We start from the raw sequence: 24,725 nt of genomic DNA, 5'->3' as shown, positions 1-24,725 counted from the left end.
TTCTTGATTGCGAATTGTAGTTACATAAGTAAGGTTTGATTGGAAGAAGGATATAAGGACGTAGGACGGATTAGAGTTAGACGAAGAACAACGCAGAATCACACACTTTTCTTATAATCATCCCTTGGACTGAACTAGAGCCTTTCCTATGATCTATCTACCTTGGGATGTGATAACACATGACGATCGGAAGAGTTTACTCCTCTGATCGGACTAACTTCTTAGACATAAACCTGATCGGGACTTCAGTTCCTCTAAAGCCAACGCCATTGAGACCAAGTACGGCCTCGAGAAATGTGAGAGAGGGTTTGCTGTTACGGCGACCGCTGCTGCCCTCTCCATCACCAATCCCACCAGAATCCTTCTCAACTTCAGTACTGGCCCGGCCCTCGTCGCTCTCATCACTAGCCTGCGGCTTAAGGACGTTAGCGAATGATACCATCTCAAGATTATGATACAGGCAAGAAAGCCAAGGGGAACGGGATATACAAGGACTGCCATGGATCGGAGAGAGCACTTACATTGTGCCGGCTTCAGGTTTGGCTGTGATCAGCGCGGGCGCTGTTGTTGTGGTTGTTGTTGATATTGCTGCAGCGGCTAGCATCATCTCCTCCATTCTCAATCTCCGCGGCACACTTTCTTAGCTCCTCCGCTTTCTTGGTGTGCTTCTCTGCTTCGGCTTTCAAGCGGCTGACCTCGGCCTCGAGTCGTTTGACTTTGTCTTCGTCGGTCTCTTCTGTGGCTGACTGGTCTTTGCGCTTCTTCAGCTCGCAGTTAGTAGGCAAAACGAGTTTTGTAATCCGTTTCACTTACATTGCGGTTGTTTTTGCTCCGGCGTCGGTGGGCGACGTCGCCACTGCTACCGCCAAGCAAGCCGTTGATGAAGTCCAAAGCTTCTCTCTTTCGGTTGTCGTTGCGGCGACTGCCAAAGGCGTCGAACAGGACTCTTTGGGCCATTTTTCTGTTGTCGACGCGGGGACGCGTCATCTTCGTTTTGTTTGGGGACTCGCGACAGAGACTGCGGGCGCGAAGTAATAGATTTGTGAAAGCCTCTCAGCGAAACTCTCGGAGCAAGTTGTCACAGGCTGGGTTCGCACAGAGTAGTAGAGTTGCTAACGGGCGGGTAGGGGTCAGTTGGTTGTATTATTTCGACCTGCCCCTCCTATCCAGGAGGGCAGAGTTCCTCGCCTTTTCTACCTAACTATCCCCTCCTCAGCCAAATAATCTTCCGGGCCGTTTTGTTAGGGCACTACTGCTCCCCCAGTGCCCCTCCAGTGACCCCCACCTATAACGTGTGTCCCCCATACCCAACTTCACTGCTGTAGGATACTAGCCCAGCCATTCGGCCCTAACACAAGTTACGCCCTTACGGTAATGAGTAGTCGGACCATTCGGCAGGGCCTTCTGAAGGGCCTCCTTCCCTCCTGTCCTCCTGACTCCCTGTCCTCCTGCCTTCCTTCCCTCCTGACTCCGTGTCCTCCTGCCTCCCTGCCCTCCTGCCTTCCTGCCTTCCTGCCCTCTGTCAAGTGCTGATTTTATCACTCAGTGAGGCTGATGCGTGAGGGAGCAATCTAATAGTAGATAAATCTGCTTCGGGTTTGGAAGAGGTAACGTTGTGACGCATAAGAATCCATGGGCTTGTTGACTCGAGCGCGTTCGACTGAGGATAATGGGCCTGATCGCGGCATTGACAACAATACCATTGCCGCCCAGACAAGCAGTCTCAATTCGTGTGTCCGATTGATACATATCATCGAACACGGACAGGGTGCCGCACAAAAAAAAGACAAGTCCTGTCTTGTCGCGCCGAGTGCATGAATCTCAAAGCCCTTGAACGATTGAATTTCGACCGGCAGTAACTTCCGTGCAATGACCTATGGCGTTGGACTCGCCCATGGCCTAAGCCCAATTGCCTGACTTGAGCGACAGACCCCGGAACTGAAGTGCGTTCTAAAGTCGTGTTTAGAGGCTCAAAGGCCAAGGAAAGGCACAGAGAAGCACAAAGTGTCCCAGTTTCCACAACCTCGTTCCCCCCTTCGTTCAATGTTTCGATGTGCTTCAGGCTTGTTGGACGCTGCGCCGCGTCTCTTGGTCTTGTTTTTCGCGCTTTCCAAGCCTCTCCAGCATTCCGAATAGTATGCTCACGTGTGAAGTAATTGATGAGCTGATGTTTACAAGTATGCGCCCCTTTTTGCGGCGGGTTTGATTGGGCAACGTTTGCACGGTGTTCAGTCTGGGATCCCGACTTCTGCTAGTCAGTCATTAGGCCTGAGGGCTTTTCCTGGTTCTTGGGCGGATCACCAGCGCTGTTTTCTCTCCATGGTATCTTCCGGCTATGATGGACAATGATGCGAAATGTGCTGACGTAATATCGTAGGGCATCCCTTACCTCAGTGGTGGCAGGAGCTAATGGCCCCTTCAGGTTCCGGGGGATGTCCCCACTTATCTCGACCACAGCCGAACATCCATGCTCCACCCGGCACCGGGACAGCTCCGGTCATCTCCTTATATGACAATCCTGAGCAGCAGAAATTGGAGACTACTTGGTAAGAATAAGACAAATTTCACTAATGATACTTATCTGCTCTGAATAGCTTGAGCTGAGGTCTATATTTCTATTAAAACTCGGATATGAGATGCTAGGTTTAGCTAAGTAGGGCTGGAAGTCTGATCCCAGACAACCTGCCCCTCGCGCCCAATCCGGTCTACTCGCGCTCATCCCAGTCTCCTCCACATCCTCCTTCATTTCCCGTAGCTCCGTCAAGCCATCTTGCGAGCCTGTGAAGTGATGCTTTTGTGTGAGTGGCGTCCCCCTTTTCCCATCTTTTCCTATCTCTTCCCCTTCCCTTTTTCTTGAACCCTTTTCCCCCGAATCATTTTCATGTGGCGTTCTTTCTTCGTTCGCTCTTCTTCAGGTTGTTGTGTATTCGTGAAACGGTCTCCTCGCCATGCTATGTGTTTGTAAAGCAGAATGTGTATGAAGTGCAGTTTTGTGTGTTTGTAAAATGCTACGTTCATGCGATGGTATTTTTCGTAGAGCAATGAGTCTCCCGAGCCTTTTTTCGGGTTATGAGTTTGCAAAGCGGTATTTGTAGAGTGGCGTTCGGGGAGGGGTGTTCGTTGGCGGTCTTCGTGAAGTGGTACCTTGCGGAGGCATGTACTCGTGGAGCAGTGCATGTGTTTTCGAATGGTGTATGTGTGTACAATTTCAGAGCTAGACTTCAAATCTGCTTGGCGATGTTCTTGTTTACGCTGGATTCTTCGCTTCGTGCCAACGATAGCGGTCAACTGCATTTCTCTGGACACCTGTCAGCATCGTGAGATCAGGACTCCAAGCGACCCATGACCGGATCTTACCTTTCTTGAAAGTAGTCATAGTGAGATGGGTCCTTGATGCCTAATCCTGAAGCTTGCGAATTCTTTGATATTGGTGAATGGCGAGCTGAGGTGCCGAGGTAGATGTTGGAGTGTGATGTAGTCAATATGTGCCAGACATGCCGAGATTTGCGTGGCTGCCTGAGAAGAGCTGGTGAATGTGTCAAGTAAATGAAGAGCTTCAGGCCACAAGTGACAGAGGCATTGGTTTCCATGGGGAACATGGGTAACCAGTGTGTGTCATTCCTGACCGTATACTTCACGGCCTGTTGCTTTCGGCGCTGGTGGCCGCGCATCGTGGTCGAAAGGTATGGACTTTCTCTTGAGTCTGGAGTTGGGTCCTGCTCGAGTGCGAGGGATTTGGAGAGATCGGTCAGAAGACGCGCCTCGTGAGTCTCGCGCGTGTGTGTATGTGTGTGTGTGAGTGTATGTGTGAGTGTCTTGCTGTTGCGTGTGTGTGTGTGTTGTTAGCACCGATGCATCCGATGCTGTATCCACACCGCCCCCCCCTCTCTCCACCCTCAACCCCCAAGATTCCCTTGACGGCTTGGCTGATCAACGAGGCCATTTACCTCATCTACAACCAAACAGTCAAGGCATCATCCCGAGTAGCCGGTTGAAGCGAGCAGCCCCTAAGGTCCTCGAGCCTCGAAACCATGCCCCGTCAAGGGACGGCATCATCCCGAGTAGCCGGCTGAAACGAGCAACCCCCAAAGTCCTCAAGCCTCGAAACCATGCTCCTTCAAGGGACGGCATCAGCCGAAACACTGTCATGAATCGGTAAGCCCAATCCACTCCAGCATCCAGCCGGCGGCCACCTCATGAGGGGCCGGAAGAACACGTTGAACCTTTTCGAACGTCGGTGATGTGACACCGGAAATCAGAAACCCACAAGTCCTGCAGGCCAAGATTCAATACAAAACATCCAGAGATCCCCAAAGAGGGAATCCTTTTGGTCAAGATCGGCGAGGGAATTATGGAGAACGAAATCTTATGCTTGGAATTGAATGCAGTCATCCTCCACTGTCTTGTAATGTACAGCCCTTGCGTTGTTCTTCGACGCATTATACCATATTACCCCCAAAACCAAGACATTCCGTTCGTCAAGCATTCTCAAACGCGAGTCGTAACTCACAGAAAAAGCAAAAGACAGCGGGAAAAAAGAGAAGAAGAAGAAAAAAAAGAAGGAAGGAAGGAAGGGGAAAAAAAAAACCAACTAGGCCTTGGGGCCGGCGGTCTCCTTCGTCATCTGCCTGTAGGTAGGAAAGGAAGAAAAGTCAGTGTCATGGAATGGATAAAGTAAGATAAATAGCGAGTAAGTGCTTACTGGTCCTTGGCGGGCAGGAGGGCGGGGATGTCTCCCCAGTGACCCAAACCCCGAAGGGCCTCCTTCAACAACTCTTTTTGATGGCCTTCGGCCATCTTGCTGACATAAGTCAGCAAGAAGGCCTTGCCGTTCACGAAGGCAATTGCCTTCTCGAGCTCGACCGCTTTGGCGGCGGCCTTCTGCTGGGCCTCTTCGGCCTCGGACTTGAGGCGCTTCACGCGGGCCTCGTCGTCTTCGGCCTCTTCCTCGGCCTTGCGTTTCTGGGATTGTTGTCAGCATCATGGTTCATGTAGAAAGGGACCCTTTCCAAGGGCACACACACACATAGACTTACATTGTTCTGATTGCGGTTGTTGCGGTCGCCGCCCCACCCGCCACGACCGCCGCCGCCGCTGCCGCCGAAGGCCATGGCCAAAAGATCCTGCGCCGCACGGGCGCTGTTGTTATTGCTGCTGTTGCTGCGAGGCATCTTCATTGTGCCTAAGTTAGCATCTGAACTATCAAAAACGCTGACGAGAAACTGGAAAAAGAGTAGAGACCACCTAAGGTTCTTGAGGGGAGGAAGGAAGGTCGATAAACAGAGAGGAAGAACTGTTACTTACGATGTGTGTGTGTCTGTGTGTGCGTGCGTGTATGTGTGTGTATGTGTGTGCGTGTGTGTGTGTATGCGTGTGTGTGCGCGTGTGCGTGTGCGTTTTTGATCGAAAAGAAATTCGAGGGCGAGAAATTTTCGGGAAAAAAAACGACTACAACGATGGGCACGAAGAAAAAAAAAAGAAGAAGAAGAGAAAGGTCTGAGATTGAGAAGACCAAAGGCAGCCCGGCGGCAGCCCGGCGGCAGCCCTGCGGCGGCCCTACTGCAGCCCTAGAGCTAGCCCAATACAGTAACTCAAATACCAAAGGAAGGAACGACTCTTGAAGGTATTGATGATCTTGTTCAGCATCCGTCATTGATGGTCTAGGAGATGCAGAGAGACTGAAGTGAGCCCGGGTAGGAGGACACTGAAATTTGAGAGAAGAGGCAGGGGGGGGATATGCTGAAGTGTATCTTGAACAGTAAGGAAGCCTGAAGGGAAGGGGAAAGGGGCCTACTGGAAGATTAGTTTGGGATTAAGCAATTTAATAGGTTACAATTATATTGACTACTGCAAATACTACACTATAGTGAGTTAGTTGCCTCCTGAATGAGTACATAAGCTAATTCTGCACAGTAACATTCAATATAATGCAGTCAGCAACTTTATAAGACGATTCGAAGCTTCGAAGCCACATCCACTGCCCGCGATCACCAAACTGACGGGTTGTTTTGAAGACTCGAAACGCATAAACAACCTCCATCTCGAAAACCCAAAACACACTCAGTGGTACGGGTTTACCGATTCAAGAAGTCCAAGAATGCTCACAGGCGACGTTGTGGTTGAAGGGGGCACAGCACCGGGTGCAGCGGTGCTGGCAAACACACACACACATGGCGAAATTTTCGAGCGACGCTGTACAGGATGCGCGAGCTCTAGGGGATTCGACATACGAGCTCAAGCGATTCGGTCCGCGGAAACCGTACAGTGAGTCAGCAGACGGTCATGATTGACACACACTGGTTACCCGCCCCCCGCCCCCCCTTCCTTTCAGCCTTTCCCATCCTTAACTGGTCCTCGGCGGGCAGCAGGGCGGGGATCTCTCCCTAGAGATCTAAACCCTGGAGGTAGAACCTCCTTGAACTCTTTCTTTTCATGGCCCTCGGCCTTCCTGCTGACATAGAAGGCTTTGCCATTGATGAAGGCAACTGCCTTCGCGGCCTCAGCCACTTCGTCCTCGGCTATGCGCTTCTGGGATTGTTGTTAGTACCGAAGTTTCTCTAGAAAGGGACCCTTTCAGAGGGCACATAGACTTACTTTCTTTTGATTGTGGTAGGCGAAGGCCTCCTTGAACTCTTCTTTGTCTTGGTTGTCGACTTTCGCCAGCAAGGCGGCCTTGCCATTGATGAAGGCGATTGCCTTCGCCGCCTCAGCCGCTTTGACGGCGACCTTCTTCTGGGCCTCCTCGGCCTTCTTCTCATCGGCCTCGACCTCGGCTATACGCTTCTGGGATAGTTGTTAGTACCGAAGTTTCTCTAGAAAAGGATCCTTTCAGAGGGCACATAGACTTACTTTGTTTCGATTGTGGTAGGTGAAAGCCTCCTTGAACTCCGCTTTGCCATTAACCAAGGCTTCGGCCTTCTTGAACTCGTCCTGCCGGGCCTCAGCCTCGGTCGCCAGCTTAGGTCTGCGGGTGCGCGGCATTTTGATGGTCTATTTCGTCTGACTTGTTCACGCGTGCAGATCCAGGGCTGGCGAAAATGAAGAAGAGAGGGAGGTGGTTAGACAGGTGGGGCGCTTTGATTTAAAGGAAGGAGCTCCTGCCACAGACCTTTATGGCTTCCGGGTTCTCTCTTGGGAGAGTCATGTTAGCTGTTACCCCAGTTTCTCTCTTGCCCCTTCCATCTCAGTATGGTAGGCATGTAAGCAGGCTCATGTTGAAGGTTCCTTCTTCCCAAAGGGGAGTCAACAACATCACGTGAGAGGCGCCTTAGCCACCCCAAGGAAGGAACGAGCTTCAGCTGTTTCCAAGCAGTTCAGCCGATGTCTCTCTTCTTTTAATCAGTTTGCACCTTGTGGTTTATCTAGTTTTACAAAAAGAGAAAGTCGATGAAGCAACTAGCATGGCGCTCCCTCAGAGCAAGAACGATCTCACAGGCAGCGCAAGTCGCACCAACGACACCAAAAAGAGCTTGCGCAGGAAGCCGCCGAGAGAAGAAGAAAAAAACCAAAGGTTTCAGAGCGTCACTTCTAGATTGAAAAGACCACCTCGAGGATGATTTATTATGGTTTTCTCGAAGGACAAGTCGTCGAGATGAAAGGACGGGCTTGCTCTGAGGCCCAAGAGGATATGACTAAGTCCTCCAGGTCGGAGCAATTTCATCCCTAGCGATGGATGGAAATATATACAAAAATTGTTTACCGCGTGTCCTTGTTCTCCTTTTGATGTTGTTGTTGAGGACTCCAATACTGGCAGGCCGCCGGAGCTGTCCCGGCGCCGGGTGGGGCACGGATTTTGGCTCTTGTCCGAAAAGCGGGGCACCGCGGGGTGTTCGGCAATCGGAGGAACCGGGAAACCTTCTCGACCCATCAATTCGCAGACACACCACTTTCGAGACCGGGAGGCAACAGGTCTTAGGAACTTGGGAACTAACATAAGGTCGAAGTTTCTTGGTCCCATGCTTCGGGTCCGTGTTTCTCGCGCGAACGCCGCGACCCCCGCGGCATCGGCCTACGCCGGCCTGCCATACTGCTTGACGCGCAGTTTGCGAAGAACCTTTCCGCAAGCCCTGCCACTGTTGCGGGTTGGAACGATTGACATACTCTAGAATTTTCAAGTTCTGGTGATATGTAATTCAAAAAGTGTTCCGCTCGATGTAAATCTTACTAAGATACGTGACCCGGTCCGGCCGTCACCCCGGGTACTACTATACACACAAACCTTGACGCTGTACACTGTAAGCTCCAAGGAGAACCTAAAGGCCAGACGTAGTCTCTCCAACATTTACGACATTTCCAGCTCCGTCGACCACAACCTTAGTCTTCTTTGTCGATTCCTTCCTTGGGTTGCGTGCCTCGAATATAGACTTGAGCTCTTCCAAAGTCTTGCCACTTGTCTCCACGAAAAAGAAAAATATGATGACCAGCTCGATACAGATCCAAATTATAAAGACAAGGTAGAGACGCCAGCCTATCTCGGCGATCCCTACACTGATGCCGTAGGTGTTGATGATGATGGCGATGTTCAAGAAGAGAAACGAAGCCGCGGAACCCTTGGCGCGGGTTCGGTTCTCAAGGCACTCGACAGCGTACAGTGTCTGCAACGGTGTAAAACCCCAGGAAAAGAAAATTCCAAAGAGGTAGATGGACACAATGACACCGTATGACAGGTTTTGGTTCTTCTCGGACTCGGCGGTGAAGGCGGTCAGCATGACGTATGAAGCAAGAGCGCCGATAAGCCCTGCCATCATCATAAATCTCCTGCCGAGCTTATCGAGAAGCGTGGCGCCGTAGATGGCTGCGATGAGACTGAAGATGGGGTTGATAGCCGTGAGCAGAAGCTGGGTGCTGTCGCTGGTGATTCCCGCCTGCTTAAACATCTCCGGCTATTGCAAATATTAGTTATAAGCTCTCTAAGCCCAAGGCATTAACAGCAGCCTCGAATGGGTTTGACGTACCATGAAGTAGGATACGACGTTGTTTCCACTCCATTGGCCGAAGAAGGCCATCAAAACCACCATGGCGAGCCGGTAGCGGGCCGCCCTGGTGTTGAACAGCTCACGCATGTCCCACCACGGGTTCTCGTCTCTCGTGAGGCGGTCATACTCGACGATTTCCTGGTATTGAAGCTGCACGACGGGCGAGCTGGCGTCGCCATCACCGTGGTACTTTGCGAGGATGGCAAGAGCCTCTTCGGCGCGGTCGTGGGAGATGAGCCAGCGGGGCGATTCGGGGAAGAACATGATGAAGCACATGACAACGGCGGGCATGCCGGCCTGGACGAGGGTTGGGATGCGCCACGCCCAGCTGTTGTTGAGGTGCTCGTTCGTTCCGTATGTGGTCCACCCGGCAAGGATGTTTCCGAGCCACCAGAATGTGTCTAGAGAAGAAAGTACGGTTAGCAAACGGCCTCAAGAGAAAAGACGGCAATGTCAGCTGAGAGACGTCTACGTACTGTAAGCGCCGGCCATGGTTCCTCTGTACTTGGGGTGCGCCAGCTCAACGATGTATGCGGGGCCGGCCGCTGAGGCGAGTGAGGCACCGAAACCCAACACAAACCGGCCGGCTATAAATTGACCAAGCGTATTTGCCGGAGTCTGAATGGCAGTGCCGACGAGGACAATGAAACAACCAATCCAGATACAAACGCGACGGCCATAACCGTCTGCAAGCGGAGAGCAGAAGGGGAAGCTGGCGACTTGGCCGACCTGGTAGATCATGAAGACGATGCCGGTGGTTGACCCGGCGCCGGAAAGGCCGAAGGTCTTTTGGTACTGGGGCATGGCGTTCTGGCTTCCCATGAGGGAGCTGTCTGTAGGGGCATTAGCTTCTCGCGTCCTGTTTGTGGTCTGGTTGGTTAGTGCTTTGTGGGAAACATACCGAATCCGTTCATGGTCGAGACCAAGTAGCCGATGGAGAGGATGAAGTACAGCTTCAACATGTTGGGCGACCAGATGTTAGGCGGCCGCTCTTCAAGAGCAGCGGCGAGGGCCACGGAAGCGGCATTGATCTCCTTGACCTCGCCGGCGGCGGCCTTTTCGTCGAACGGGGTGTTGTCATGCTCGACCTCGGGGTGAGACTTGGAATCTTGAAGGGTCGCCATGATGACTGAACCTATCCTCGGGTGTGGATGGAGGGGGGAAAAGAGGACGGGGGACGGAAAAAGACACGAGACGCGTACAGAGAAACGCGGGAGGGACGATGGACTCTTTTTAAGCAAAAAGACATACCCGACCCCGGCCGTGGGCATTGAACCAGGGCCGGCCACCGGTCAACGGCGGTCCAACCAAGGGACCGGGACTGGACTGGACTGGACTAGACTAAAGACGACTACCCACCGTTACATGACATCTCCATTCTCCTCCCACACAGACGCCCCCCTGTCCCTGTCCTCCATGGGGTTACTGTTTGACAAGTCCCCACATGGTTCGGGGACGAGCCAGACAATGCCACAACGGAGCGAGCTGCTTTTTCGTACGGGGAAGACGGAGCCGCGGCACGTGGGCTGGTCTTTCTGAGCGGAGATTTTTTAGTGTGCGCACGATATGGGGCATGAATGGCCAGGAAATGATGTGACTTGGTTCATTCTACATAGTAGATCCAACAAGTGGTCTCAGCACGTTGGAGTAAAAAAGGTGCCTCCGCAAGTGTTGCCTCTTCAATGGGCCTGGTGACCGGCCTACCCCATTTCTTCCCCAAACTACGGGGGGAGAAGTCGGCACCCGGTGTCGAGGATATGACGTGTGATTCGCGCGGTCGAACCATGTCTGTCGACCTGCGATGCACAAAAGGGCCGACATGGGGGCTGGGGCAAGTTGAGGGGGGGAAAAAAGGTCAAGCAGGCGGCGAGAGGTCAGGTTTGGACACGGTGAGTGGCATCAGCCAAGGTGCGGGCGAACCAACACAGGTGACGGCATGCCGATCCGGTGGTGTCCCTGGCCGGCACGAAGCCCGCCAAGTTTCTTGATTGTCTATGTACAAATGTCCGCAGACTGCAGTCCCACGCCCGTTGCGGGTGCGGCGCAGCAGGACAGATCGATCGTGTGACGGAACGATACGCTTCAATGCCGAGGCTCAACTCGCGGCGACCAGGGGGGGTGTTGGTGAGAAATTCACGAGAGAAAAGAAGAAGAAAACAAAAAAGGGAAGGGGAAAAAAAACCCTTCTCCTGCCTGCCCCGAAGGACGACGAGGGGGATGAAGTCCGATGCGGAGTCTCCTCCCCGATCCCCAGACGGGGTAGAAAGCCGAGGCCCAGTTTCGGCGCTAGCCCCGACTTGGGGGCAGTCGGGTGGATCCTGGGGGAATTCTTTCAGCGTCTTTTCCCACACAACCCACGGCGGAAAGCACCGCGCGCGAAAGAGTGGGGAGACCTTGGGAAAAGTTCACGTGCGGGAGGTCGACAGAGCGGCTCATTGGCTCTGTGGCCGGGTGGGCGAATGGAGAAATTCTCGGACGGGGCCCGAACCTGACTCGGGGGGCTGGTCTAGAACGGAACACGAACGGCTCGCGTTCAGGGACACGGTCAGTAATCGGGTGGGATTATTGAAAAGAGTGAAAAGCGACGATGGTGTCCTACTCAGCTGCTGCTGTTGTTGTTGTTGTTGTTGTTGTTGTTGTCGTCGTTGTCGTTGTCGATACTTTGTACTGGATGCCACCAGTCGGCGACGGAGTCAGTATGACAGTTCTAGACAGCTGGTGCCAAGTACCCTGTGGACCAGCTCGAATAAAGCACGCCGACGATATCCGAACTAATCCCGGCCGAAGCTCGGTTTGCCATCGACGGTCCGTGCCCCTCCGGGTGTTCGTCTGGAACCGACAGTCACATGATCTCGGCTGAGAGTCACGTGTATTGTGTATTCCCCCGCAGCCCTCAGTCCTCAGGCCTTTGCGTTGCAACTCCAACTCACTCATTACATAACGCATGTGGTGCCCCTCCACGACCAATCATCAGCTCCCCCGCTTCCCCCAATCCTTCCCCTTGCAGCTCGCAAGCGGTCCCTCGTGATTCCCCCGCACTCCCAGACGCTGCACCGTCTCAGGTGACGTTCTGGACGGACATGAGCGACACGCAGCTCAGAGCTCGGCCTGCGTGAGGTGAGACAAAGAGGGAGCTCTCGTTTCCTCGTTTTCTCGTTTCCCAGGTCCAAACACACAGCTCCAAGCTCCATCTCCATCTCCATCTTCTCCCTCTCCGTCTCCGTCTTAATCTCAATCTCCATCCCTCCTCCTCCACTGTCAGGCCCTTCGTGAACTGCCTACATCCCGTCCGTCCTTCATATCCACCTCTCGTGTACACCACCTCTCCTTGCATGCCCTCATCTCCGTCCGCCGTGTCGTGTCTCCACTGACCCCGTTCTGTCTCTCCGTCCCTTTGCCGTACCTGAATCCCCTCCCGAGTCCTCCCCACCCGCAGCGTTCCACCCTCGGTCGCCGGTGCCGAATCTCGTATCACCATGTCCGACATCTCCGATCAAATCTCGGATGACTACGTCAACATCTCATCCGAGACCGACCTCCATCTGAGCGTCTACATGGAAAAGCTGGGCCGCCATCGCCGTCTGGATAGCTCGTCAAGTGACGCCTCATCCAGCGAGAGCCTATCACTCACCGCCGCCCGCGACGCTCCCACGCACACCTTTCCCAAGAACCTGCCGGACTGGAGCAACCTCAAGGTGATCCATCGTGGCACCCTGCCGCCACGGAGCTACTTCTTCCTGTACAACAATGAAGAGGACGCCCTGACCAGGGACACCTCCAAGTCCAAGTCCAAGCTGCTGTCCGGGAAGTGGAAGTTCCACCTGACCACATCACCCTTCCATGAGCCCCGCGACTTTTACAAGACCGACTTTGACACGTCTGAATGGGACGACATCGTCGTCCCCGGCATGTGGCAGTGCCAGGGATACGGCAAGGGCCCGCAGTACACCAATCTCAACTTCCCCTGGCCCGTCGACGCTCCCAACATCCCCTACGATGATAACGAGTGCGGCCGACACGTGACGACGTTCCAGGTTGGGGACGACTTTGCCGACCACCAGCTGAGGCTCCGCTTCGAGGGTGTTGATTCCGCCTTCACCGTCTGGGTCAACGGCAAGGAGGTCGGCTACTCCCAGGGCGCCCGCAACCCTAGCGAGTTCGACGTCACGGACCTCGTCAAAATCGGCGAGGACAACGTGCTCGCCGTCGAGGTCTACCAGAGGTGCGACGGCACCTACCTCGAGGACCAGGACCAGTGGTGGCTCAGCGGCATCTTCAGGGACGTCTACCTGCACGCCTTTCCCAAGTTCCACCCTGTCGACTACCACGTTCACACTCTCCTCGATGATGACTACAAGGACGCCACCCTCCGGGTCGACATCGAGCTGGAGCGCGGCGCCTACGTCGACATGAAGCTCCTCGACGCCGACGGCGAGCTTGTCGCTAAGGACATGCAGATCTTTGACCGCCACAACAGCTTCAACATCCGCGTCAAGAACCCGCACAAGTGGACCGCCGAGACTCCCTACCTGTACACCCTCGTGCTCAACTTCAAAAACTGCAGCCTGGTCCAGCGCGTCGGCTTTCGTCGCACCGAACTCATCAAGGGCGTCTTCTGCATCAATGGCGACCCAGTCAAGTTCCGCGGCGTCAACCGCCACGAGCATAACCCAGACTCGGGCCGCGCCGTGCCCTATGAGTTCCTCAAGCACGACTTGCTGCTGATGAAGCATTTCAACGTCAACGGCATTCGCACCTCCCATTACATCAACGACCCGCGCTTGTACGACCTCGCTGACGAGCTCGGCATCTGGATCCTCAACGAGGCCGATCTCGAGTGCCACGGCTTCGGCGTCCTCGGCAACAACGCCGGCGACTGGGCCTCCAACAACCCGGACTGGCGCGAGGCCTACGAGGACCGCGCGCGGCAGATGGTCCAGCGTGACAAGAACCACGCCTCCGTCATCCTGTGGTCCCTCGGTAACGAGTCCTTCTACGGCTCCAACCACCAGCACATGTACGACGTCATCAAGAGCATCGACAAGTCCCGCCTCGTCCACTACGAGGGCGACGGCGGCGCCCGCACTGCCGATATCTACAGCCGCATGTACGCCTCCGCCAACGACATCGTCAACCAGGCCTCCGAGAGGGACTGGAGCAAGCCGCTCGTGCTGTGCGAGTACATCCACGCCATGGGCAACGGGCCTGGCGGCATCAAGGAGTACATCGATGCTTTCTACAAGTACCCGCGTCTCATGGGAGGGTTCGTGTGGGAGTGGGCCAACCATGTAAGTCTAACCACCGAAGTGACTGTCGTCTCGACTGACACCCTATCCTTCAGGGCCTTCGCACCAAGAACGAAGAGGGGGAGGAGTACATGGCCTACGGCGGCGACTTTGGCGACGTGCCCAACGACTACAACTTCGTCTTTGACGGCCTCTGCTTCGCCGAGCACACCCCGACGCCCGGCTTGGTTGAGTACGGCAAGGCCATCGAACCGGTGCAGACGCTCGACATCAAGGACAACGAGGTCACCATCATTAACCGTTACGACTTTATCTCTCTCGACCACCTCACCGCTACCTGGCACATTGTCGCTGACGGCATGGTCATCGGCGGCGACCAAGAAGTCGACATCCCCAAGGGTTTGTTCACCCCACTCCTGAGTTAAAGTTTTATCATCCCGACTAACAAACCATTCTCACAGGCATCAAGCCGCACACCGAAGCCCGCCTCAAGATCAAGGGCCTGCCCAAGAACCTCACCGCCGAGGCCTATCTGCACATCGACTTCGCCCTCGCTCACGACACGAACTGGGCCAAGGCCGGCCACCGCGTCGCCTTTGGCCAGCTCCCGCTCTCCAAACCCCCATCCATGGCCGCCATCCTCTCCTCCCTCTCCAACCCCTTCGTCGACCCCGTCCCGCACGTCACGCAAGCCTCGCCCTCGCTCCTCGCCATCACCTCCTCCACGGGCCAGTCGACCTGGTCCCTCCACCTCCAGCTCGGCACAATCACGTCGTGGCGCAAGGCCGCTCGCCCGCACCTCGAGCTCCTGACCGAGCCCCCGTACATGGACTTCTACCGCGCCCTCACCGACAACGACCGCGGCGGCCGCTTCGGCCAGAACTGGCAGGACCGCCGCCTCCACCAGACGCGCCACTCGGTCAAGCGCGTCGCTTGGCGCAAGGAGAAGCGCGGCCTCGTCGTCGACGTCCACTCGCGCATCGCCCCGCCCGTCCTCGCCTGGGCCGTCGACACCTGGACCACCTTCACCTTCCACGGCGAAGCCGTCTACATCAAGGTCAAGGGCAAGCCCAACGGGCCCCTGCTGCCGGACACCTTCGCCCGCGTCGGGCTAACGTTTGGCCTCAGCGGGGTCGAGGAGGTCGCCTGGTGGGGCCGCGGGCCCGGCGAGAGCTACCGCGACAAGAAGATGAGCCAGGCCTTTGGCAACTGGGAGCAGACCGTCGACGACCTCTTTGTCGACTACGAGTTCCCTCAGGACGGGGGCAACAGGACCGACGTCCGATGGGTCGAGTTCCGCGGCCGGCTGCCCGAGGGTGACGATGACAACGACGGCAAAGACAACGAGGAAAAGCCCGTCGAGCGCCTCATCCGCGCCCGCTTCGGCGACCTCGAAGGAGCGTCCTTCTCGGCCATGCATTACACGACAACCGACCTCGACGAGTGCACGCACCCGTACGAGCTGCACAAGCGCAAGCGGGAGGACACGGTCGTCAGGCTCGATTGGGCGCACCACGGGCTGGGGACCGGGTCATGCGGGCCGGCCACACTGCCGCAGTATGAGCTGCGGTCGAGAGACTTTGAATTCGAGCTTGTTCTGGACTAAAGAGCTGGACGGCATGTATATCTGTACGGCAGACGACAGGCACGCAGGACCTTGCATCAGATTGTAAACCAAATGATCCGTTCACAGAGCGCACAGCATCAAATCATGTCATGACAGTGCTTGATGGTGATACTTTGTATTATACTACTACTGCTAATCGCATGGATGTGTCAGGCCCACAGCCTTGGCCCCGTAGGGTCTCGTTGGAATTTCAATGCCACACTCTCTCATACGAGGTTTCAGTACGCAATGCCATACTTCTCAAGCTCTGGTGTACTCGTACGCCCCGATCTTGGTCTCACTCGGAACGGCCAACACGCCATCCAAGGCGACACACTGGCTGTCCCACACCGCGCCCGGCTTCGAAGTCCACCGGGCCCTGAGATACGACAACCCACCCGCCTTGCTGTCGGGGCAGGCATAGATGTTGGAGTAGGCGGGGTCTCCGCCGAACGTGTAGAACCGCAGCAGATGGGTCCCCTCGATGTGGGGGGCCTTGACGGGTGTCTTGACAAAGGCGTTGAAGTTGGAACCGGGCGGCATCGCCGTGATGGCGCTGTCGCCGCCGGGGGTGTAGGAGATGACACCGTCAGGGTCAGCGTAGACTCTCTGTCCACCCGGCTTGGAGATCTGGGGTTTGAGAGTGAAGCGTCAGCGGCTGTGGGGTGGAAACAGAAGCACACAGGGACCAGTGGAAGTGACCAGTGGAAGTGATCTGCATGTAATGTGTATCACGGGGAAACATCTGACACGAACCTGTAGCTGTCTGAACAAGTCATCAACGACCGTCGTGTTGCCGGGCGGGCAGTTGGCGCCGGAGAAGTCTGGGCAGTACGTCGTTGGCCGGAGGGCGCCGATCCAGAAGCGGCCGTCGCGCGCGTTGATGGTCAGCTCTTCGGGGCTCTTTGTGCAGTCTTCGAAGGGCCCGGAGGTGTAGGCGAGCAGGGTGAATGACTCGGCGGCGACCAGGGCCACGGGGACCAGGATGAGGGAGAGTGGCTTGAAGAGCATGGTTGCGGAAGTGGTCTAACAGAGTGGTGGTTGCGGGGAGTCTTGCAATGCAAGTCTTGTGGCTGATTGATGGAAGATGCTGGGTTGAGGGGTCTGGGTGGGATGTAGTGAACGATGGATGATGAGGTTGGAAGAAGATGCTCCTGTCACACACTTGTGGGCTAGGATTGATCAGACCTTGGAGCCAGAAGTAAAGGGGGCGATGCCTCAATGGGTAAGAAGGAGGATGGGATTCGAGTGAAGAATGTTAGGCAAGAGAGTGTCGTGTCTGAGCGTTGTCATAATCTTCGCCACCGCCGTCGAGCAGCAGCCACTCTTAGATGGCTGTGATTCCTGCCCAAGCGGTCCAAGTGTGCTCATTGGAGTTTCCTCGATTTCGACATGTTAGCCGTGGGAGGTGAGATGGTATCCTGCCTCATTCCAGTCAAGGGCCCTGAATGCGGCGGACTCCTTCCATCACCTACACTATTAGTCTCGCAGGTATTGCCCTATGAATGCCGCTTTCCTTCCCAACAGGCTTTTGAAGCCGGCTTCCCTGTAAAACATCATTGCAATATTGACAAAATTGGAAGCATGAAAGAGGGGCATCTCCAGAACAGCGGCGAAGCTTGTGTTCAACTTTTGATTCGCTTGCTATCGCTGCTCTCGGCGCTCGCTCGGAGGCCGTGGACTGAGATTACCATTGCTGGGCCGTGGGTATGGATAACTTGTAATAGTTGAAAGGAATCTCCGCCTTGGGTCTAAGATGCTCCACGGCTTGTAGGGGCAGATAGTTCATCTTGTTGCCGTGCTTTACAGCGACCAGCTGGGCATCGTAGACGCAACTCTTGCTCCTCAACTCCCCCCCAGCCATGTTTTACTTGCTTCCAGGTACAACATGCGAAGGCAAGATCCAAGCATACAGAAAAGAGTCCACACGAGTCAAGATCCATGAGCTCCGGCTGGGAGAATTGGCGGGCCCGGACAGAGTAAATGCCGTAACATCCGCGCGTTCCACGGGCCCCATCCAGGTTTGCGTGCGAGGGAATAATCATGGTAGGTTTCTGGGCTGATCGAATTCGTTTTCGAGAGTGAACATTTAACATTTGGATACGGTTAGATGTCTCACGAATGTAAACAAGTATGACAGTATCTCGAGAGAATAAGTTGATGGATTATGTCAAGTGTAAACCAAGCAATCGCTCATCTGCCCGCTTCTACCAGCCGGAACCAATGCAACCGAAACGCCAGACCGTCCCATACCCCTTTCTACCCTCTAGACGCGTGAACGCAACAATCCGAAGTGGTAAAACTAATAAAAAAGGTCCCATCTACAGAGACTGTTCCTTGTGAATCTCAATGCCGGCCGGCGCACCAACCAGCGTCTTGCACTGCGCGTAAATGACAAACTGGCCGGCGACCAGACCGCAGGTCATGACGATACGGGGGCCCAGGCCCGTGAGCAGCAGGCGCTTGGGACCAAACTCCTTGGCGAGCTGGATCATGCGGCTCGTGGCGCCCTGGTTGGGGTCGCCGGCGCCCTTGTTGATGGCGGACAGCAGCGTGTCGGCCGGGTGGGACAGCACGGCGGCGGCGACACCGGCGACGACGCCCGAGGCCAGCTCGACGCCCGTGGACTGCAGCTGGGTCATCTTGGCCTTCTTCTCGGGGCCCATGGCGCGGTAGATGACCTCGACGGCGGCCTCGTGGACGGAGAACTGGCCGACGGCGTAGGGTACCTGCTTGAACAGCAGGGGCACGAAGCCCGAGTAGAAGCCGCGGAAGCCTTCCTCGCGGGCGAGGCGGGCGAAGCCGGGGACGAGGCCGGAGGCGTAGTTGCGCTGGGAGACGAGGCGGATGCGGGTGGCCTCGAGGGGGCAGAGCAGGACGTCGGCGAAGACCTCGGCGGTGGCGCTGGCGCCGAGGTAGATGGCGGTGCGCCTGTCGACGGCCTTCTCGGGCCCGCCCGCGAGGGTGATGAACTTCTTCTTGAAGAACTCGTAGCCGGCGAACTTGCCGCCGCCCTGGACGAGGTAGCCGACGGCGGTGGGGCCGAAGCCGGTGAGCAGGGCGGAGGCGCCCTCCTTGGCGACGATGGTGCGGCCGGCCTTGAGCATGTTGAGGCCCTTCATGGCGTCGTCGACCTGGATGCGCGTCTTGACGACGTCGATGGGCGTCGCGGCCTGCGCGAGGGTGTGAGTATGGTCGTCGTGGTTGTCGTGTGAGAGGAGGGAGGGGAGAGAGAGAGAGAGAGAGAGGGAGAGAGAGAGGTTCATAGGCAATGGCTTACACCGTGGGTGAGAGTCGCCGCGAGGGCGCCGGCTCCGAAGAACTTTGCATAGTCGACGGGGGAGAAGGTCGGCAGCTCCGTTTGTGGTGATTTTGCGGCGGCCATGGCGGATGTGTGATGATGTGTGCTCTTCTCGGTCCTACTGCTTCTGAATCTTCTCTCTTCTAGACGCGTCTCGTTGGTGGTGATGAGCTGGTTGGAAAATGAACTGAGTGAATTCAACGGAAATCAACGTGATCAAATGGCAGGCTTGAAGAACGAGGATGGAACGTGGCTGGCCGTGAACGGACGATGTAGGTTTAATAAACCAACCCCAAAGAAAAACGTAAAAGGGGACTAAATCACCTACCCGGGCATCATCGTCATTGTTCCCGGAGACCTTGGCCCTGATCCGGGAAAGTGGATCCGCAGGAGTGGATCCCGAACAGTGGAGCTGAGTCATCATATGCCAATGACGTCAGCTACCCGGTTATCTCCTTTTTTTTGGGCAAGTGACGGAATCGCCGGTCGGCTTCTTCGGGGAACCATTTGCAGGGACTTACAGAGCGCGCGCATACACACACACGCACACGCACAAGTGACAGCACATGGCATGACTCTGTACACATCACATACAAAACGTCAAGAGACAACGGACAAAAAAGGCCGAACCCCGATCCAAGATCCACCCTCTCTGCGATAAGCTTCCCGTCCGATGCCGTTCGTCCCGACCTGCGGCTGCTCCCGCGCCGCGATTTCAGGCGAGCCTCCGACGTCTCGAGTGGCCATGCTTCGAGGTCCTGATCTTGACCCGGGACCCCATAGTCCTTTGTCTGTCTTCGATCGATAGTCTGGTTCCTGGGTCTTGATCCACACGAAGGGTAGGCGGGCTGACAAGTGCTGCCCTCCGGCATCATTCCCAACCAAGTGGTTGAGGGTACCCTTTCCGCTTCCCCGTGATAAGAACTGGCCGCATCTTCCTTCTTTCTCTTGGATTACGGGATGCCGGCTGCTCCTCATTCCATCACACCGATGCCTTAATGTCAACTACGGCAGACGTGCCTACTCACCCGTCCTTCCCCATGGGCCGTGCTTGTCATGGTTGGGCGAGAGCGACCCTGGTGTGAAGCTGCAGGCATGGGCAATGAGCCATGAACCAGAGTCAGGAAGCACACGACTGAGAGAAGGCAGAGTCCTCCAACCCAGCTCAGCTCAGAAAAAGGTGACGCCAGACATATCACGTCGGACAGGCCCGAGTCGATCGTTGCGACGTTGCCTGCAATACTGGCAGATCCGTGCGGTCGTGATACACCGGTGACCGGACTTCATTCTTCACCCTGGTATCCCATACCACGTCGCATCGTTTGACTTTCCAAGCACTCCTCGCTCTTTTTTGTATTTCCAGCATCACTTCGTCAGACCACATCATACGCATCACCACTTACACGCCCGTTTCCATTACCCCCCACGCGCGGCACGCCATCATGTCGAATCCCCCTCCACCGAGTGGGCACAACGCGCCCTCGCTCGATACGGTAATCCATACTCTCAGTCCTTTCGACCAGGCCGGTAAGTTTGCTGCTTCCTGTTGTCAACCACCATGTCGTTCTCGAGTGGCACTCGGTTCTGATCGTCAACACCCAGCACCTCGTTTCAAATGCCTCCTGAGATCGTTCGTTTTCCGCCTCTCCAAGCTCCCCAGCGACAAAGAGTTCGCGATTATAAAGTACAACATACTCGAAAGGCTCGAAGCCGTCATGCTGGAGTATCCGTTCTTGCGCGGCTACACCAAGTGCGGCCCAGATGGCCTGATGGAACTCGTTCCCGGGCCACAGGACAAGCCCGGTTCCAACCGATTTCGGCGGTCGTGTCCACGAGTCCTTTTGACGTCTGAGGATTACGCCGACGATTTTTGCAGAATCAGGCATCGAGATTCATATTCTGGCCTGACGGCAGCATCCATCCGGGATAGCGGTTTTCCGCCGTTGCCCTCGCGCGACGCAAACCACAACTACTTTTTTCAGGAAGGCAGACAGCCTGCCATGACCCTTCAGGCCGACTTTCTTACTGGGCAGGACACTTGTTATCTCATTCTTTCTTTTGCCGTCCTTTGTACCCTGGCCGACAATGCGTCTCTGGACTTGATCTACAAGACCTTCGGCGTAGGTCTACCCCCAGGTGACCGGCCCTTCTCTTGCGTAGAACTCAATCCGCTCAACCACCGGTTGGACCTCAGCCTGTACCGGCCCGCAAGACCCTCGACCGTCAATCGCATTCCCGAGTGGAAGGGCAGAAGGATGCAACGTATCAGACCAGAAAATCTCTCGGCAAGTCCTGTGAATGTCATCTTCGCCATATCATCCGGTTCCGTGGACGATCTGGTCTATCTGGTCAACGAATACCTCAAAGGAAAATCCAAGCTTAGAATGGATCACGATATTTGTGTGGCCGCCTGGTGCTGGGTTGCCATTACGGAAGCCAGGGTATGGCGACTCGACCCCAGGGCCGAGACATGCTTTGGCATTTCCATCAACTGCCGGTCAAAGCTGAGGCCGCCCTTGCCGGTAACCTTCTTTGGTAACATGACGCTCAAAGCATTCGCGAGGACCACCGTTGGGGCGTTGGTCGGGCTCCAGTATGTTGCGCACTCCATCTTGCAGCGGCGCATGTACCCCTGCCTTGATTGCCTATGAGGCAGTCTTGTTCGGATTCTGGACGTTGATATCTTCACAAGATTGCTGACAGGAGCGCAGACCACTTCCGCCCTGCTGCGACCCAGCCCGATTCCACCGTACCAAGTCGCCGGTCGAAACCATCGCTGCAGCTGCGCTCTTGCTCCGCGAGGCCATCGATTCGCTCAACCACGAGTACATTTGTCGGCGACTCTGGGCCCTTTCAGGAGCTACAGTCAGTGCTATCAGAAACGTGAGCCGTTCTTCCAACCGAAAGACGCGCAGCAACAACGAGGGCGTCCAGTTCATCCCCCTTTCCGACTTCGCTGCCGAAATGGACTTTGGCATACCTTTCACCGCAGGTGGTGGCCTCCCAATACACTGTCGCCAACCAGCGGGCCTCCAGGAAGGAGTCGTCTACCTACTCCCCCGCAACGCGAGTAATGGGAGCAATGCGTCGTAGGAGATGCAAATGTGCCTCAACAAGAATGACTGGGCAAATTTTGGCCAGTACGGAGATATCTGGGCCGAGGCAGTTTGGGTAATGGCGAGTTCTTAGACTCCTTGTCAGTGATCAATAACCGGGGAGAGAGAGATGGCTTTTTGGGGGTTTGTTCCTGCAGACGCTGGTCGTCGCGGCGGTCGACTTTCCAGGCGACTGAAGAGTATTGCTGTCAGCAAGGAGAGCGATATGTTGTATCGTGTTGAATAGTTACGAGTATCGTACAGCGTACATGAAAACTACGAGATAGAGAACTGAAACAGCGGCTTTTGACCCGAGAAATAGACTCGGGGTCAGTGACGTATACAGGGTACATTGACGGATGTGGAAGCCGGTGGGAGGATCAGACCACCGCCGGGATGCTTCCGAGATCTCGGGGGCCGCGCTCTCCGAGCCAGCCCTACCTGGACCTTTCAGATCGGTTTCAATTGACCGAACAACGGCAAATGGCCCACAAAGAACAAAAGGCATGGATGAGCCCCCTTCTAGCGCAGAGGTCTTGGCCAAGCGTGGCGCAATGGCTCGAGGCTCGGAGACGAAGCCCTGCGCCACGGACGAGACGGAGTTTTTGCTCAATGCCCACGGGCTGGAACGCTTTATATAGCAACCTGACTGAAAAAGGATACGAGACCCAACCCCCCCCCTACCCCCTATAGAAAACTAACTCTGTGAGATCAAAGCATCAAGGAGCCTCAAAGGGATATAAGCTCGCGGCATTCATTAGGATATTACTTGGACTGGACGAACGAGACGGCAACCGACGGCGCAGGAAAGAGTCAATCGTTTCACAAGTTTCTTTCCATCTCTCTTCGCCCTTTAGATCTCTCTCTTACCCTGGTCTCGTATTCAGAACCACCCAACCCACTCGCTTCCAGAACTCACAACAATTGCAAGGCAAAATGTCGCCGCTTCCGGAACAAGGCACCCCGGCACTCACGGAGATGGATCGGAGGGGGGACGTCGTCTTCGTCGTCGGGTCCGCCGGCGACGACACACCGGCCCGGAGCTTCCGCGTGTGTTCCCGGACCATGGCCCGCGTGTCGCCCGTGTTCGACCGGATGCTATTCGGTCATTTTGCGGAATCCAAGTCGGCGGTCGCCGCCGCAGCCGCCGACGCCGTCAACGCCGCCAACTCCACGGATCTCCTCTCGTTTCCCGGGACACCCGCCGCCGCCGCCGCCCCGACGGCCAAGGAGTGGACTGTCCACCTGCGCGACGACCGGCCCGAGGCGTTCGACCTCTTCGCGGGCATCGCGCACGGCCAGTACCGGCGGGTGCCGCGCAGCCTGTCGGTGGACCGGCTGTACGAGCTGACGGTGCTGACGCACTACTACGACGCGACGCCGGCGCTGACGCCGTGGCTGCAGGGGTGGGTGGCGGGCGTCGGGGAGGGCAGCCACAACGCCGAGATGAGCAGCGGCCACGTCGCGGGGCGGGACGGGGAGCTGGTGATGCCCAAGGTGCTGTGGATCGCGTGGGAGCTGGGGCACAAGCAGCTGTTCGAGGGGACGGCGCGGAGGTTGGTGATGGAGAGCTGCGGGAGCCTGTTTGGGGAGGAGAGCGGGCTCGGGGAGCTGAGCATGCCGCCGGATGTCATTGGTATGTTTGTCGCCCTATTTTCTCTTCTTTCCGAGCGGCCGCTGGGTTGCCCGTAGAGGCTCCATCTATGTGACCGGGATCCTCCTCGCTGACACAAACACACACACACGCAGAACGCGTGGCGGCCATCCGCATCGAGACGATCCGGTCCATCATGGACGTGTTCCGCGACCTGGTGTCGAAGCTGGTGCTTGTCGACGAGGGGCCGCGGTGGTGCCGGCACGCGTCGTACATGGGGCCGCACCGGTGCGAGAGCATGATCCTGGGGAGCCTGACGTTCTGCCTGACGCGGGCGGGGCTCTGGCCGGTGCCGGCGGCCGAGGACGTCGAGGAGAGCGTGCTGACGCTGTACTCGACGCTGATGAACCTCGTGATCCACGACATCGGGCGGCCGTCGGTGGACGGTAGGGGTGGCGGCGGCTCGTCGTCGTCGGGGGTGGTGGTGGACCACGCCGAGTGTAACCCGCGCGGGTTCCTGATGGAGCGGATCAAGAACATCCTGGCCGAGGTGGGGAGTCCCGTGTCCGAGGGCCACCGGAAGCATCTGGACCGGCAGATTCAGAGACTGCTTGTTTGAGTTGTGGATAGGCTGTTGGGTTGGCGGTGGTGCTGGTGGTGCTGGTAGTAGTAGTGGTGCTGGGATAGAGGAATGTTTTCAAGAGGAGTTTTTCGGTTCGATAGAGGTTGGGGATCTTGGGAGTTGTCGTGATGGGCCTGTTGTGTCCAGAGGCCCCGGGGTGGAGTTTTCGGGGAATGGATGGTCAACGAGCAGAGATGGATAGCTGCCATAGGATGGGTTTTTAGACATTCGGCCGCTTGTATCACCACTTGAACAACATAAACGGAATCGGAATATACACACAGTC

At 56.1% G+C, this 24,725-nt stretch overlaps 10 protein-coding genes across 10 annotated transcripts; 3 read left to right on the top strand and 7 right to left on the bottom strand.

The window, feature by feature from the left end:
- Positions 1 to 196: 196 nt before the first annotated feature.
- On the bottom strand, positions 197 to 442 carry CH63R_08616 (uncharacterized protein; the record flags this gene model as incomplete). Its single annotated transcript, XM_018303590.1, has 1 exon — positions 197 to 442. One exon carries the CDS (start codon positions 440 to 442, stop codon positions 197 to 199), a length of 246 nt encoding a protein of 81 aa, XP_018155613.1.
- Positions 443 to 533: 91 nt separating this feature from the next.
- Positions 534 to 957, bottom strand: CH63R_08615 (uncharacterized protein; the record flags this gene model as incomplete). The annotated part of the gene is made up of 2 exons (XM_018303589.1): positions 534 to 761; positions 814 to 957. 2 exons carry the CDS (start codon positions 955 to 957, stop codon positions 534 to 536), a joined length of 372 nt encoding a protein of 123 aa, XP_018155612.1.
- A 3,634-nt stretch (positions 958 to 4,591) lies between these two features.
- On the bottom strand, positions 4,592 to 5,177 carry CH63R_08614 (uncharacterized protein; the record flags this gene model as incomplete). Its single annotated transcript, XM_018303588.1, has 3 exons — positions 4,592 to 4,628; positions 4,703 to 4,962; positions 5,037 to 5,177. The coding sequence occupies 3 exons, from the start codon at positions 5,175 to 5,177 to the stop codon at positions 4,592 to 4,594; spliced, it is 438 nt and encodes a 145-aa protein (XP_018155611.1).
- Positions 5,178 to 6,327: 1,150 nt separating this feature from the next.
- Positions 6,328 to 6,981, bottom strand: CH63R_08613 (uncharacterized protein; the record flags this gene model as incomplete). The annotated part of the gene is made up of 3 exons (XM_018303587.1): positions 6,328 to 6,528; positions 6,595 to 6,783; positions 6,850 to 6,981. The coding sequence occupies 3 exons, from the start codon at positions 6,979 to 6,981 to the stop codon at positions 6,328 to 6,330; spliced, it is 522 nt and encodes a 173-aa protein (XP_018155610.1).
- A 1,271-nt stretch (positions 6,982 to 8,252) lies between these two features.
- CH63R_08612 (Hexose transporter) lies at positions 8,253 to 10,099 on the bottom strand (the record flags this gene model as incomplete). The annotated part of the gene is made up of 4 exons (XM_018303586.1): positions 8,253 to 8,882; positions 8,955 to 9,376; positions 9,452 to 9,808; positions 9,877 to 10,099. 4 exons carry the CDS (start codon positions 10,097 to 10,099, stop codon positions 8,253 to 8,255), a joined length of 1,632 nt encoding a protein of 543 aa, XP_018155609.1.
- Positions 10,100 to 12,451: 2,352 nt separating this feature from the next.
- On the top strand, positions 12,452 to 15,827 carry CH63R_08611 (Glycosyl hydrolase family 2; the record flags this gene model as incomplete). The annotated part of the gene is made up of 3 exons (XM_018303585.1): positions 12,452 to 14,263; positions 14,317 to 14,620; positions 14,683 to 15,827. The coding sequence occupies 3 exons, from the start codon at positions 12,452 to 12,454 to the stop codon at positions 15,825 to 15,827; spliced, it is 3,261 nt and encodes a 1,086-aa protein (XP_018155608.1).
- Positions 15,828 to 16,088: 261 nt separating this feature from the next.
- On the bottom strand, positions 16,089 to 16,838 carry CH63R_08610 (IgE-binding protein; the record flags this gene model as incomplete). Its single annotated transcript, XM_018303584.1, has 2 exons — positions 16,089 to 16,457; positions 16,584 to 16,838. 2 exons carry the CDS (start codon positions 16,836 to 16,838, stop codon positions 16,089 to 16,091), a joined length of 624 nt encoding a protein of 207 aa, XP_018155607.1.
- Positions 16,839 to 18,148: 1,310 nt separating this feature from the next.
- On the bottom strand, positions 18,149 to 19,212 carry CH63R_08609 (Mitochondrial phosphate carrier protein; the record flags this gene model as incomplete). Its single annotated transcript, XM_018303583.1, has 2 exons — positions 18,149 to 19,000; positions 19,108 to 19,212. 2 exons carry the CDS (start codon positions 19,210 to 19,212, stop codon positions 18,149 to 18,151), a joined length of 957 nt encoding a protein of 318 aa, XP_018155606.1.
- Positions 19,213 to 20,570: 1,358 nt separating this feature from the next.
- On the top strand, positions 20,571 to 22,221 carry CH63R_08608 (Trichothecene 3-o-acetyltransferase; the record flags this gene model as incomplete). Its single annotated transcript, XM_018303582.1, has 3 exons — positions 20,571 to 20,655; positions 20,731 to 21,721; positions 21,840 to 22,221. The coding sequence occupies 3 exons, from the start codon at positions 20,571 to 20,573 to the stop codon at positions 22,219 to 22,221; spliced, it is 1,458 nt and encodes a 485-aa protein (XP_018155605.1).
- A 938-nt stretch (positions 22,222 to 23,159) lies between these two features.
- On the top strand, positions 23,160 to 24,436 carry CH63R_08607 (Nuclear pore protein-like protein; the record flags this gene model as incomplete). Its single annotated transcript, XM_018303581.1, has 2 exons — positions 23,160 to 23,859; positions 23,973 to 24,436. The coding sequence occupies 2 exons, from the start codon at positions 23,160 to 23,162 to the stop codon at positions 24,434 to 24,436; spliced, it is 1,164 nt and encodes a 387-aa protein (XP_018155604.1).
- Positions 24,437 to 24,725: the final 289 nt, after the last annotated feature.

Source organism: Colletotrichum higginsianum, chromosome 6, assembly GCF_001672515.1.
Source record: "Colletotrichum higginsianum IMI 349063 chromosome 6, whole genome shotgun sequence".
Lineage (NCBI taxonomy): Eukaryota > Fungi > Ascomycota > Sordariomycetes > Glomerellales > Glomerellaceae > Colletotrichum > Colletotrichum higginsianum.
Note: the sequence above shows the minus strand (reverse complement) of the source record. Positions and strands in the feature narration are given on the sequence as shown.